This window comes from Canis lupus, chromosome 34 (genome assembly GCF_011100685.1).
Source record: "Canis lupus familiaris isolate Mischka breed German Shepherd chromosome 34, alternate assembly UU_Cfam_GSD_1.0, whole genome shotgun sequence".
NCBI classification, from domain to species: domain Eukaryota; kingdom Metazoa; phylum Chordata; class Mammalia; order Carnivora; family Canidae; genus Canis; species Canis lupus.
The window spans coordinates 26,214,893-26,230,641 of NC_049255.1; the positions used below are offsets into that span (position 1 = coordinate 26,214,893).

Sequence of the window (15,749 nt, forward strand, 5' to 3'; positions counted from 1 at the left end):
TATTCCCAGTAATGCTAGTTGGAAGTCAGCACAAGCATTTTCCAAGTGACGGTCTTTCTCGCCCTAAATGCCAAGCAGACATTGGTGCTGAATGTCCTCTTGACTAAACGCCTTCGTGCCACTGGCCAGTAGGCCCTGCCACTAAGAAAGCCGTTCCACTCAACACTGAGAGGCCCAGAAGACTTAGTCTGTGTGTCCTCCTATTTCTGAGCATTCTTCCTCCAGAACACCCTCTTTTCAGGTCCCGGGGCTCCCCGTCAGTCACTCTGGGCTGCAGTGTGGTTTTTCACTGCCTCGTGATACATGAGGAGAAGAGGTTTCCAGAATAACCAGGACACAGACGCCTCAGCTCTAATACCAACAGGCAAGGCCGACGTCAGGCGGCCCTTGGCATGCAGCGCTCTGCTACGGGCCACTCGAAACATCAAGAAGCCTTGAATTGGACACCTTAAGATGATATTGCTAATTAAAAGATGAGGATCGTGTTTTGTTTTCACCTCTGACTATGCTTGAGAGATCCAGGCAAATTCGAACCCTGGCAGCTTGGATTTTGCAAGACCGTGGAGCCCGGTTATAAGTGAGGCCCGGTGCACTGCAGGGCGAGGGACAGAGGCCAGGGCCTCCGGGCGGCCATGCGTCCCCAGGGTGGGAAGGGGCCCAGCACAGGGGTTAGCATTTCTTGACCCTGTGACACAGAGCCTTCGAGAACACCAGGTGGCCCCACGCACCCCCCAGCCAGGCTGCTGCTTGAGATCTGTGCTTGCGTTTCCCCAAAGCCGTCTTCATCTTAAAACCTGCTTAAAGGCTAAAGGCAAACAAATCCTTCTTGAAACCTGAGTCCATTTTAAGATGTCTTTACTAAAATCCCCTCTGAACCATTAGTTGTTATGTCATATAATTTCCTTTTCCTGAGAGTAACATTCTTGGTGATTACCGCTATAAGGAATTATAAGTCTCACCCCGTAAGAAGCTCTGTTCAGTTTCCCACGGTGATAATGTGCTACTAAGGCGATTTTCTGAATTTCTACCTGAGGTGTTTTTTCATTTCATTCGGACTACTCAATCTTTCCCTTTTTTTTTTTTTCCTTTGCCTTTCCTGAGTTGGAAATGCTGTATGGTTTGGTTGATTGTGATCCAAGTTGACCCTTCGTACAAAGGCCAGTTGGAGGCAGAACAACAGAATTTATAATCAGACTTTCTTCAGAATGAAAATATATATCCCTAGGTGTTTTAAACCTTATTTTGTAATGGTATCGTGGGGTTTTTTGTTTTTGTTTTTGTTTTTTTATTTTATTTTTTTAAATTTATTTATTTATGATAGTCACAGAGAGAGAGAGAGAGAGAGAGAGAGGCAGAGACACAGGCAGAGGGAGAAGCAGGCTCCATGCACCGGGAGCCCGACGTGGGATTCGATCCCGGGTCTCCAGGATCGCGCCCTGGGCCAAAGGTAGGCGCCAAACCGCTGCGCCACCCAGGGATCCCATCGTGGGGGGTTTTTTATATGTATAATCTGTGTGTCCAGTGGCCAGACACTTCAAGACTTTAGCAGTTCAGTAAATAGAAAATGCTGCATACTCCTAGATTCAAATTAGGTTTAATTTAAAATGTCTCCTTAATTTTAAAATATGCTTTCAATGTGTGTTTTTTTTTAATTTTCAGTTTTACTTCCCACTATTTTCCAATCCATATATCTTGAGTTTTAGATTAAAAATGAGTTGATTGGGGGGGGGGGGTGACAAACTACAGATAATTAATTTTAAAACTTAATTTATGTGGGATCAAAAGGTAACCTGAATATATTAGATTTCTCCCGGAAAAAAAAAATTCCAATGGAAGAAAATTAGAAGGAGATAAAGTCCAGCTCAGCAGAAGTCCAAGCTGCCTAATAGTTAGACAGTTGAGGACACTCTCTTAGGTATTCAAAGCCAGGCGAGGTATTCAATTAAGTGACTTTATTTTTTTTTTAAAGATTTTATTTATTTATTCATGAGAGACAGAGAGGCAAAGACATAGGCAAAGGGATAAGCTGGCTTCCCATAGGAAACCTGATGCAGGACTCGATCCCAAGACCCTGGGATTATGACCTGAGCCAAAGGCAGATGTTCAACCACTGAGCCACCCAGGTGCCCCAATTAAGTGACTTTAGAGGTCCATTTAAATTCTATATTCCTTTGTCTGGGCCTTCAGAAAAATAGAGAAAAGAAGAATATGAATATGTACAGAGCACCTCCCCTGTGCCCAGCTCTGAACTATTTTCATCCTTCTTTACAAAACATGGAATTATTCACCCCTTTCACCCCTTTTTACCGATAAGGAAACTGAGGTTCATAGAGCTCAAGTAATGGGCCCAGAGACAGAAGGGAGGATTCAGAACCTAAGTCCCATTGGCTCCAAGCACCCTGAGCTGATCACGGCAAAACCTGTGCCTTCTGGGCCTAGCGCGGTCCTGCTTCCTTGTCTGCACAAGAAGGTAGGCCAGGCACAGAAGCAGCTGAGGGGAGGGCTGCCTCTCCTTACTGGACTTTCAGTAATTGCAGAAGGTAACAATAGGTGGCAGTACATACACATAACCATGACAGCGCCTGTGTTAAATCAGTAGATTTTCTTTTTCTGGGTTCCCTGTCATTTTAATGTTAATTCTTTATTTTTTTATTTGATGGAGAGAGTGTGCACACAAACACAGGGAGCGGTAAGGAGAGGGTCTGGAATCATGACCTAAGCCAAAGGCAGATGCTTAACAGTCTGAGCCACCCAGGCACCCCTCCCTTTGGTTTTCAAACAATCACTTTATATGAATCATCTGAGCAATTTATACAAAGCATCCCACCCCATTGGAATAAAAAAAGATGATAATGTTAACTCTCAGACGAGTTGCTCTGCATTGCTCCCTGTGACAGTAATAATGCCAGAGCAATTCAGTGTTTGCTTCCTAAACCTAGCTTAGACAGTCTCCTGAGGATCCCTTGCTACTTAGGAACCTCCTTTGCCTTTTCTTCTAAGCTTACAAACAGACTGGGACTACTAGGGATGCTTGAAAAATTACTTCTTTAAAAACTCTTTATAGCCAAACAGTATTGACATGTCTCGAATTTCAAAAGAAGGTGAGGACAGAGTTGCACCCATTGTCCAGCCTCACATGTAGCAGACACACAGCTGGGTGACCCTCTGGGGCCACATCTCCAGCAACATCACTCATGGAGCTACAGGATTCACCACAAACAGAAGGAGCTTCTGAGAAGTCTCCACTTCTGAGGCTCTTCGTGCACCAGGCAGTCTGCTATGTTGCAAGCTAGTGCCTTTCTGACTGGGTTTGGGGTTTCCTTAAGTTTCTTTAGGTATATATATATATATATATATATGTTTTTTTTTTTTTTTAGTGACATAAATGAACTCCTTTGGTTACACTAAATGATACCAGGCAGCTTTATTTGGCTGAGGACCCCATTCATCTTTATCAAAAGGAATGTAAGCTCAGTGGCTCCACACATATTTATTATGCATCAGCTATGTGGTTGGTATTGTGCCGGGTGCTTTTATATGTGGCATTAAATTAGCTTTCACTTAACATGAAATCGGTGTAAAAAAATAATTTAGCAAAAGTTCTCATTTTATCATTTATCAAGTTATGAACTGGGGATGCTTGGGTGGCTCAGCGGTTTAGCGCCTGCCTTGGGCCCAGGGCGTGATCCTGGAGTCCCCGGATCAAGTCCCACATCAGGCTCTCTGTGTGGAGTCTGCTTCTCCCTCTGCCTATGTCTTTGCCTCGATCTGTGTCTCTCATGAATAAATAAGTAATTTTTTTAATATTTTACTTATTTATTCATGAGAGACATAAAGAGAGAGAGGGGGGCATAGGCAGAGGGAGAAGCAGGCTCCATGCAGGGAGCCCGACGTGGGACTCGATCCCAAGACTCCAGGATCACACCCTGAGCTGAAGGGAGGTGCTAAACCACTGAGCTACCCAGGGATCCTGTAAAATGTTTTTTTAAAAAAAAGTTATGAACTCATTCAGTTATCATCATTGTCCTTTAGTAGAAGTTATCATTTGTGAGTTGGGAGTAATATGCGTCACTCACTTCTCCATGTGAAGAACACACAAGATTGCTTTCTGTTAACAAAGCCAGACAATCCGAATGAGTGCCACCAGATAGCAGACAGCTGAGTAGAACTGCTGTCCTGTTTGCTTTTGCCCAGGCTGCAGAGTGGGATGAACCTGCAGATATGCTTCGTCAACGACAGTGGCAGTGATAAGGACAGCGATGCTGATGACAGTAAGACGGAAACCAGCTTGGACACCCCCTTGTCTCCCATGGTGAGTCCAGAGCCACCAATGCTCTGTGCGTGTGTTTTCCTGCTCAGTTAGCTTCTTTTTTTGTTGTTAGTCAGGGAAAGAACATGGCAGAGATTAAAAGAGGAATGTCTCTTGCCATAGCATGCTCCTAAAATTTGACAATGAAAAATCAAAGCTGTGATCCAGTAAGAAGACATAAGCTCTGTTAAAGTTAGCGACTACTTTCATATGAAACCCTGAGGGAAATCACATATGCCCTAAAAAATTATGCCAGCTACCAGTCCTTCTCCACTGGGCTTAGAAATAGTAAGTGCAGAGCAACAGTGGGACACATTTTAAAAAGGCAGGGATGGGGATGTGGGTGAGGGTGGGAAGGCTAGCACACAGCGATGTTGCTCAGAGAAACCAGCAAGATAATGTGTGTAAAACATTCCTTACTCATTCCTTGCACACGTATTATGAAGCTTGGGGCTTTCTGCTGGAATTCTTTACTCTATATCACTTTCCTTACCAAAGACCAACCAACAGGCAACCGTTTGGTCCATGAATGCAAGGCCATGTCTGAACCTGATTGGTTACCTGAGACCCTGTCCACACTCTAGAGGACAGCACGCTGCCTTAGCTCTGGGTTAAATATTTTGCTGTGTGTGTGATCACTTCAGGAACGTTTGAGACCAAGAATCAACATCTCAAGTTCATCATCAGTAGATTCTCCCTTTTGTTACATTATTCTGCTAAAATCAGAGTCTATTCTTGGCATTGAAGAAATAAACCATCCTCTTCAATGTTATTTGAGCTTGGTACAGGCCAGATCAAGTGGTGAGTCACACTGATGGAGGGGCCTCTCAGTCCCTCCAGGAGGGAATGCTGTAGCCCATCTCCAAAGATAGTACCTGACAGAAAGCTCAGGGCTCTTCTTTTTCCCTTCACAGAGCAAACAGAGTTCTTCCTATTCTGATAGAGACACTACTGAAGAGGAATCCGAATCTCTGGATGACATGGATTTCCTCACAAGGCAAAAGAAATTGCAAGCCGAAGCCAAAATGGCCCTCGCCATGGCCAAACCAATGGCCAAAATGCAAGTAGAAGTGGAAAAACAGAACAGGAAAAAGTCTCCCGTCGCTGATCTCGTAAGCAGCAAATACTGAAATGCCAGCGAGTGTTTTGGTGGCTGCAAATGGTTGACGCTGTCCCAGTTCTTTCCCAGAGTTATGCAAACTTGGGTTTCTACAAGGCAGTTTGTAAAAAGTACTGTCATTGAGAAATAATGAAGTTCGTTTCTTTTTCCTTCCTACTGTACCGCTAAAGATACATAAGCAACACATTACATAAAAGTAAACCCTGTTCTTGATTCATAATAACTGTATTTCTTAGAGGCAAGATTAGCTGTCATGGGAATATGTGGCATAGTGGATGAAGGGCCCTGGTCTTTGAAGTTCAGCTCTGCCATCAATTTGCCGTGAGGCTCTGGGCAAGCTACTAAGTCTCAATTTTGTCATCTCTAAAATGGGAATAGTAATACCTGTGTCAGAGCATGATGGTGAGAATTCTATGAACAAAGCATTCAGAACACACAGCGCAGTGCTTATAACGTGGTGCAAATTAATAAAGAGCTGATACTATTAATTTTATCCATGTCATTGATATTCCTTGAGCTCCCTGGTCATTCTTTTGTGGACATGATCATTGACTCGCAGTTATCACAGCCTTAGTCTGAGACCAGTCTGCAAGCTTTCGATTTAAGTAGCATAGCATTTTGATGCCAGTAGTGTTTTGGGCAACATGGTGTGTGGGGCCAGGGTGGGGCGGGGAGCTTGCAGTGGGGAGGTTGGACTGGGAAAGCTCTGGAGCAAAGGACCTCAATGGAAGTGGGTGAGAGTGGGTCTTTCAGGAGGAAAATGGGTCTTGTGCTCAGTATCCTGGCTGCTGTGTTCACACCTCCATTTCTTCCCTCTGTATCTTTAGCTGCCACACATGCCTCATATAAGTGAATGCCTGATGAAAAGAAGTTTAAAGCCCACTGACCTGCGGGACATGACTCTCGGGCAGCTACAAGTAATAGTCAATGATCTCCATTCCCAGATAGAAAGTAAGTGTTCAGTGTGCTTGAAATTGGGGTATCAAATGTGAAATATCGTGGGATAGTACTGCCTCCTTGATTCACTTCCTTTGTCTGTTTCATTGGTTTCCTCCTGCGTGCTGCAAGAGAAGGAAGAGAATCACAAGGCTCTGTTTTTGTTTTTGTTTTTGTTTTTTTTTTACCATAAAATGATCAGAAACTTCAAGAATTATTCAACGTTCACAGAGGTGATAGGTTCCTTTTATTAATCTCAAATCCCCAGCACCTAGCAGCACGATGCCTGGTGTGTATTTGGCTCACAACATCTGTTTCTATGCTACAATTTGGTAGTTACACATCATTAATTATGCAATTATACCCTCAACTTTACTTGTGTGTATATTCATTTTAGGTCATCAAATCAAATTCAACGTACATTGTGGAACTCGGGGGGTGGGGGGCAATATGTATGACCAATTTGTGAAATTTACAGGATGACAAATTATGGGCCTTTTTCCCCCAGAATAAAGAAAGGCCTCTAACAGGAGTGTGCTGAGTAGGTGACAGATGAGTGGCTCTCACTTGACGTGGCTGGTTGTACAGAGAAGGGCAGTTAGTTGCTTAGCCCGAGAGAGAGAACATAAGACACTTGGGCAGTATGGTTCGTCCAACTGAACCATGTGCCCTCCAACCTTTGGAACATATGATTCTATAAAATCCTGCAGACTTACGAATTAAAACTACCTAAGGGACCCGCCAACCAAATGCATTCACACAAACTGACTAATTTTTTTAATTTTTTAAAGCTACCCTAAGAACATACTGAAAAAAATTAGAATTGGACATGTTCAGAGTTAGGTTAATATGTTCAGTTTTAAAATCAAGGGAAAGGGCTTAACATTCTAATTAAGAAACCATAGATTCACAGGATTTTTTTTTTAATTCTACTATATTTTAATTTTAGTTGAGAGTAAGTTACTAGGACTGTCATTCTTTCAAGGACCTAAAAGGCTTTCTGATATTTTATGTCTGAAAGATCTTCCTTAGACTTCTAAATACTAAAATTGTCATCTAGCTCTTTTCAGTGGTAGATGAATTTAGCCTTCTTTGTATGATTTCTTTTTCTCCCTTTTTTAAATTGGAAACTAGTCTGAACTAAAAGCAGATCAATGCATCATTTGAAGTCAGGATCTCCAAAACCATTTCCAAGGAGATCCTAGCTGAGTACCTCCTTCCTTTCTGTTTCTGGCCTCAAAGTTCTTGCTGCTAAATGAATGCTATCACCCCTGTGTCTGTGTGTCTGGACCTAAAAGCTTCGATCTAAAGGTTAAAAATAAGAGAGCCCTGGCTTGTTCGTATTTTTCAGGGGCAGAAGCCAAATTATCCCAGTGCACTGATTTTTGGAGGATTAGAAAGGGTAATATCCATATATGTTCTATTCCCAGTATGAACCCTAAGGAATATTTTCCTTGGCACCCCTCCAGAGATTTTAAGAGTTACTTCTTCAGGTCTTACACGTCTGGCTTTCCTGTATCTTTAGATATGACTTGGGTATTACTGAGAACAGCCTGCACGTAGGGCTGCTTCCTCTGCGGGCCACAGACCTTCAAGCACCCCTGGGGCACCTTCTTCTGCTGGGTACCTGATGTAGTGATTCAGGTGCCATGGTTCCTTCCAGCTGTCAGGTGATGAGAGCAGCCTCGTGATGGAAGGTGGAAAACTTCATGTGGCCCTGGACATATTTGTTCACACTTCTTCAAAACAAAATCCTGCTTTTTCTAGCAAGCTGTTTTCCTAACAGCTAACGATTTCTTTTCCCACTTTAATGTGAATATAATTGGAGATACCTCATACTTTATTCCTTTTCTTCCAACACTTCTCTAATTGTGCAAACTAATCATGCTCTCAAACTGAGGACTTCTCCTGGGTTTGTGAAAAGCTAATATTAGGATCCTGAATTTTAGCCAAAGTAACTTGTGTAAGGGTCCTTGTAGCTGCACATTTTGACTTAGATGCATTTTTTTCTGCTTTTAAATGCTCTCTTTTCTTTTCTCCAGGCTTGAACGAAGAGTTGGTCCAGCTGCTCCTCATCCGAGATGAGCTGCACACAGAGCAAGATGCCATGCTGGTGGACATTGAAGACTTGACCAGGTCAGTGATGCCTCACCCTTTCCAAAGAAGGAAAGAAACCCAGGATGGTCTTAGGTTAAGAATTAAGGCAAGAGTGAGCTCTAAAGAACAACTTCTTCCCCTTACTTCCATGAGTAACTCACCTCATCTCTGCTGGTGTCAGCTGTTCAGATGGAGGGGAAGTGGCTAAAACTCCTTTCCAAATGCATTGCTTAAAAAACAAAACAGCACCCCACAAATGCATTGCTTTTTCACAACCATCCTCCCTTTGTGATGGATTGTCAGTGCATTAGAATTTTTTACACCCCCACCAAAACCAGGTCAGCAGTTGTGGCCCACAAGGACTTTTTCCTGAAGGACTGTTGCCCTGGGGAGTTAGCCCTCAGCCCTTCCATGCTGGCATGTGTCCAGCACATGTGCAGCCATGTGGTGGGTGCCACAGAGTGGCATTTGCTGTTATGTGACCCAGCTCTCAATCGCATCTGCCATGTCCAGAAGGCAGGGACACTGGCATCCTTCCACAGCACCAGTGCCACCAGATTGCTCTCACCATGGGGAAACTCCAGGACTTTAGTTTCTAGCTGGGCCTGGCTCCAAGCACCCCCCTCTAAAGAGGAAAAGAATGTTACCTCCCCTAGGGGATACGGAAATGAGGCGAATGCCCGTCAGGATCTTGCATTTCTTAGTATTTCCTTTGTGGAAAATCCTATCACCATAAGTATATGAAGTATATGAAATACCACGAGCATTCGTATGATCTCATATTTACTATGATACCTAAATGATTACTAAATACTATGATTACTAAATACTATCATATTTACTATGATATTTTCTCTGAGACAGTACATAAGAAGGCTTTAAACCAAGAGGTAATAATTACTATTAGTCCTAGAAATGGTATTCAGAGAGTAGAAGGCCCCTCAAGGAGAGAACGAACACTGCTTGTCACAGTAACATAAGGAATTAACTGTACGATCCAGAACCACCCCAGGGAAGCATTGAAAACATATGTAGCGAAAATGTACTTAGCACCTACCACAGAACCTCTTCCCGATGTGTAATGCTGGGTAAAATATTTTTCTAAATTCAGTGTTATAAAAATAGTTTGGGTAGCAAAATAAATGCTACAGAACTCTGTTGAGGCTTTTTTTTTTTTTTCCCCTCAAAAAAGACCTATGGGCAGCACTCTGTGCTGTATGCTTTGGAGATTGCCTCGCCCCTAGCAAAAAACAAAAAGCCAGAAGGCCTCATGCCTGCTTAGTATATTCGCCTGTATCTAAAATATCACAGCAGCACTCACATAATATTATTGCCATCTACCGATGTATGCAGGCACTGCCACAACAGCTGTAAGACACATCCCTTTTTGTCTAAGACATTTGTATATAGGTATTAAGATTATGGGAAATATAAATCCAACACCTGCATCTTCTAAGAAATATGTGAACTCTTTCATAAATTCTGTGACTTGCCTGTGACAGTGGAGACCTTCTCTTTGCTCCTCAAAGCAGCGCTGGCATTCCTCATTGCAAGGGGGACGCCGTGGGGCTCCTCTCTTCCCTCAAAGTGTTAAGTTAGCACTTAGGTTGGCAGCGTCTATTTTTTTTTTAATACCTTTCAGGTGGTGTGATCATGGGACACAGGGCAGGCAGCACCACGGGGTGAAGAGGAGAGGAGTTAGTAATTTAAAGGTGTTAGAGGAACCCTTTAAAGTGGAGCGGGTGGCGAGAAGTTCCTGTGTCCATCCCTGGCTGCAAGCTGTAACCTTGCTGGTGGAGGGAGGAGACTTAAACACACCTAAGGCAGAAATGTCAGAATTTTGCAGCCTGATCCCAGAGGGTGGAGAGCAAGGGGCTGGGAGGTTCCATTCACCTGTTCCCTCTATCTGTCCAGTAGATAATGAGACCCTCTGCCATCCCAGGTGTCAAGTCACATTAGTGGTTCTCAGGTTCGGCTGTATGCTGGAGTCACCCGGGGAGCTTTTATAAACTATGGATGCCTGGGTCCCACCCCTACAGATCCTGATTTAATGATTCTGTGGGGTGGCCTGGGCCTTCGGATTTTTTAAAGACTCTCCAGATGATTCCAATGCAGAGCTGAATTTGAGAAACACTGGCTTTAAGTCAAGCCTCTTTAGGAAGGTGCTCCCTGACACCACCCACCCACCCACCACCACCCAAGACTGGACTAGGACCCTCTTCTTGGTGCTCCTGGCAACATGGCATCCCTTCCATGTGGCGCGTAATCATGTGTGAAATCGTCCATCTCCAGGAGAGGCCTGCCCAGCACAGGTCCTCAGTAAGGATTGTTGCTAAAAAAGGTGTCCTTAAAAAAAAAAAAAAAAAAAAAAACAACGGAGTCCTTGTGGGGCATGCGTCAAACAAATGCTAATTAAAGGACTTTCATAGTTGATGAGAACCTTTTAGTTGTATGGAGTAAAACCCTTTCCCTCTTTGTTTAAAATATTAATGAAACTCATGCTTGTATGTCTGTCTCAAAATAACAACCAACTTCCAATATTTTCTGAAATTACTTCCTGTCCTTCCCTCTCAGAAAAACCCTTGCCGTGCATGATACGTATTCTTAAACTGCTGTAGAAACTATAGTTTGATTAGCAGCAGTGGAATCTTAGCTCAGTGAGCACCAAGATATTTCTTGAGCTGAATTGGAGCAAGGCCCATAAGCTACTCGATGGAAATGATCCAGGCTGTTTTATGCACATAAACAGAGCCATGGCAGGATCTGCTGAAGGGCGTTTTTGTTTTTGTTTTTGGAATAAGGGGTTGATATCTTTTTCTTGAGTTCTTTTATTGTTAAATGAATATCGCCAATTACTTGTGGGCTGTTGAATGTGGCAAGGACACTTTTGTCACTTCCCTATTTCTGAAAGTATTTGTGGTTTGCCTCCCCTGTACCATTGATAGACATTCTGCACACAACCAATGAGTAAAATTGACGTCATTGACTATCCAAATCTAGGCAGCACCCAAAAACTACCCCTGAAGCTTTGATTGCAGCTGGAAACCACAACCTTTAGATGCTTTCTCTTGCCAAATTTATAAATTCCTAAAACTGTCCTTCAAAACATCCGTCTTTTGCAGATGTCAAACCCTATCACTCTCTGAGAGAATGTTTAATTGGTGCACATTGAAGTGATGTCAGCAGCCTGGCCTTTCTTCCCCCTCTGTCTCCGCTGGCCGGCTGCTGCGTTGGCTGAATGTGGGGCTCACAGGCCATAACAGGGCTCGATGACTTAGAAGACTCCCTCTCCTACTTTCCGCTTACCTTCACTGCCATGGTCATGCCATTAGGACGAGTGCAGGGGGGAACGTAGGCAAACGTGGAAAGTCTCGGCATCTACAAAGACGCACAGTTTGTCAGGAAGACATTAGCTTTTGCAAGAGGGGAACTAGATGATTGGCTTCAGTTTCTGTCAAAGAGCTGTTTGAAGGCTTAAGTTTGTGTCCATGTGCGTGTGTTGTCACATGGTTCCCTTCTATCGCAACACCTTGTTTGGACTTTCTGCTTAGCACCATGTTCTGTCTGCTATCTCCTTCTTTGCTCTCCGTTCCATGTTTGTCCCTCTCCACTGGAATATATGTGCCCTGGAAACAAAGACGTCACTCAGCTCACCCCCAGATCCAGGGTGCCAGGAGCAGTACCTGGCACGTAGAAACATAGTAGACATTTATTGGATATATTTTCCCCAGATACGTATCTCGCTCTCCTTTTTTTTTTTTTTTTTTAAACACAGTGCTTTTTCTTCTCAAAAGTAGCGACAGCTACCATGCTCAGGTTAATCTAGTGACTTAATAAAAGGAATCATGCATGAGATATAAAAATTAAACAGGGCAAATCCATTTGAATTAAGGACTGTGTCTTAATTCTCTGGATTTCGCGATGAATAGCTCTGAACCTCAGTTTGGGGGATTGGTCTAGCTCTGGATTAGAAACCAGTTTGGATCTTTCCTGTTAGCACTAATTAATGGTATGATTAATCTTACAGACATGCGGAAAGTCAGCAGAAGCACATGGCAGAGAAAATGCCTGCAAAGTGAAAGAAGCCATCCGACCAGAGGACAAGCTAGAATTTCTTTTGCTTCTGTGGTTGTAAAAATGCTATTGCTAAAGGTGGCGCAGAAACAAACGAATATCAGTGTTAGTCATTGATAATGTCTGAAGCTTAACGTCCAGTGATTGGCCTTTGCTTCTTAATTTATTTTAATTTTTTTACTGTGCCACTAAATATCAGGCATTTTAATAAAATATTGTTACAAAAAATGTACAGTACTGACACCATCACAAGTCATGGTTATCAAAGAGGGTAGTTTTAACTTTATTTTTATTTGTTTAGAGATTTTAAGTTGGAGCAGTATTTTACCACTGACTACTTTCATTCTTCACTGTAGTTTTAAAGAAGAACTGTAAATGACGGTGCTATCTATACAAGTCAGAAAATACATGCCTGCCTCGTAGTGAAGTTGTAGCTCTCCGTAAAACGTACATTTTAATCAGTTTTCAACATTTTGTGAATGTTGACTACCTGAAGTTCATTTTTAGATGTGCTATTAACATTCTGTTGGATTCAGAGGGTTCCTTGAAAGTTTTATGTATAAATATGTAAAATAAAAATTAAAACTTTGTTTCATAGGATATGTCTTTTTGCTCACTAGCAGGCCCGTTACTGGCTCTCTTTCTAACCTCTTCACACTTCCTCAGCTGAATTCTCCACGATGAAGCATTTGTCAGTGAAAAACTAAAGTGCTCCAAGGAAAACAATGCAGAGCATTGCTAGGAAGATTGTGAAGGGTGTGAGAGAGTGTGCGCGTGTGAGAGAGAGAATGTGTATGTGAGTGTATGTGTGTGTATGACCCAAAAAAGACAACCTCAGCAACATCAGAATCAGCACTTCCGTCAGCACTGTTATCAGTCTGGAATGTTAGCACTCCACTATTTACAAGCCCCTGGTCTTCTTAGAACCTGTTACCACATCAAAACTGCATTTACACAATTTGCCACATGAACAAATGATGCTTGCATTTACTCTTTTCCCAAGGCCAGTTGTTGCCATGTTTCAGATTTTAACCACTTCTCTTTGGTCTCCTGAAGAAAAATGTCAAGTCTGAAGTAGATGACAGATTGTTCCCCAATAAGTAGAGTTTCAAAATTGACTTAATTAACTAATGTCCTTGCAGGTATTAGAGAATCATAAGCTAAAGCAGAGATGTGCAATCAACATTCCAGAACCAACCACAGAACACCTGGTTTCATTATTAGGTCTGTGATGTAATCTGAAGATAGTTTCATTCATTCATTCATTCATTCATTCATTCATTTTAGTTTCAGGTGTAGAATTTAGTGATTCGTCACTTATATAACATGAAGACAGAAGTTTAGACAACTGTGCACCTTTCCCTTTCTCAAAAATATCCAGATAGATATTTTAAGGTATGAAGAGTTGCCAATTTCCAGTCTTCTATTTAGCAAAATAGGTTATCTAAAATTGTAACACTAATCATTTTTTATGGGCCTCAGTCAAGTTATTTTCATTTGGAACAGAAAAATAATGCAGCCCATAAATATGTTTTGCCTTTTGTGAGTTGGCTGTTGAGCAGGATAGGCTGCTCATCACTGAATGAAGGGTGAGGAGCCCAAAGAGGGATCCTCTCTAAGTGAGCTGCGGAGGCCTGCGCCAGCTGTCCATGATCTCCCAGAGGGACCTCAGCCCTGAGAACAGGCTCAGCTTCCGGACCTTTGCTGGTTCAGTTGGGTGACAGTACTGGTCAGTGAGCCAGTGGGCCTCACCTTCAGCTGCTCAGTGGAATCACCTGGAGAACCATAGAAACCACTGGGGCCTGGGGTCCAGCCCCACAGATGCTGATTTAATTGGTCCGGGATGTGAGGCCTGAACATCTCGATTTTCAGTGATACTCATATTGAGAACCACTGCCTTACACATTTTTCTTTTTTAACTTTTCTCTAGCCATTTTTAAAATATCTAGGTGTTTGTCTAATTAAAACCTATTCCTACTAATTTGAAATTTCTGGAGAGAGCCAAACCAACCTAGGAAAAGTGCCACAAAAAATGCCTGTGCCCACATAAGTTGCAGTAGCGTGACCTAAACCTCCTGTGTCATCCACAGCCTCAGGTTTACATCCTAAAGCTCAGCCCACCAAGAGAAACTATCCTATTTTGTTTCTTTTCTTTTTATTAGAGAAAGAGAGAGAGCACAAGCAGGGGGGAGAGGGAGAAGCAGGCTCCCTGCTGAGCAGGGAGCCCAACACGTGGGGCTTGATCCCAAGACCCCGGGATCATGACCTGAGCCAAAGGCAGATGCTTAACCAACCAAGCCACATAGATGCCCCCATTCCTAGTTTTTTAAATCCTTGCCAGAATTGTCAATTCCAACAAAAATCTAGAAATGAGCTTTTTCTTTGTCTTAATGCTATCCCTGACTAGAAATGTGTTCTGGAAGAAATCCATGGCCTCTAAATTCTTCAGTTGTTGGAAGCCCATAATCATAGCTAAGAGCTCCTAGCTGGCGAAAGAAGAGAGTAAGCTGACACACATGAGGGCCCCTGAAAACACCTCAGCTGGGGCAAAACCAGCTAAAAGTAAGAGCAGTTCTTCTCCCTGAGACCCTCAAAGAAGATTATACCCAGTGTACTTCTCTGCCCCCAGAGAGATGTCACCAAGTGACTCATCACCAAGGGGATTCTTTCAAGATTGGGCCTTTCCAGTCCTTTCACTTAGGTTTCTCAGCAAGGACTGGGATTACTCCCAACAGGATTCTTATCTGCTCTAGATCACCTTTCTGTTCATTAACTAAGACCCATTCTAGTTAACCAGGCTTACCCGACCTAAGAAGTAGGGAATGGGGCCACCTCTCTTTTCAATTTTAGAAGAGTGAAGCACAGGCAAGAGCACACAGGCTCTGGGGCCAGAGGTACTGGGTACACATGCTTACTCCACCATCTTTCCAGTGATGTGATGCCAAACAAGTTACTAAAGCTCTGTTTTCTCTTGTTGCATCATCTGTAAGTAAGGTCTCTTGGGATTATTCCAAACCTTGAATAAAATAATGTCCATGAAAGCAACTGGCACACAGGAGATACTCAGAAAATAATTATTGAAAATAATTATTGAAAGGAGAAGTATTGATGAGATACTCATCAATAATTATTGATGATCAGGGTTTGGATGGAGGAAGCATTCTGTATTTTACCAGTTTCTGAGATTTAACACATCCTTGTGGGGTTTTCTCG

General features: G+C 42.8%; 1 protein-coding gene across 10 annotated transcripts in view; it reads left to right on the forward strand.

Moving 5' to 3' along the window:
* The window catches only part of LOC478678 (IQCJ-SCHIP1 readthrough transcript protein), a 710,941-nt gene extending 697,805 nt beyond the window's left edge, over positions 1-13,136 (forward strand). For 9 of the 10 annotated variants that reach the window (XM_038583737.1, XM_038583732.1, XM_038583736.1 and 6 more), the window contains 5 exons: positions 4,195-4,312; positions 5,224-5,421; positions 6,257-6,380; positions 8,408-8,501; positions 12,490-12,916. In XM_038583737.1, the coding sequence (XP_038439665.1) occupies positions 4,195-4,312; positions 5,224-5,421; positions 6,257-6,380; positions 8,408-8,501; positions 12,490-12,541 (586 nt within the window). In that variant the 3' untranslated portion in view covers positions 12,542-12,916. Of the gene's footprint in view, positions 1-4,194; positions 4,313-5,223; positions 5,422-6,256; positions 6,381-8,407; positions 8,502-12,489 lie in introns of all 10 variants that reach the window. The other variant, XM_038583731.1, reaches the window with a different exon arrangement.
* The last annotated feature ends 2,613 nt before the right edge of the window (positions 13,137-15,749 follow it).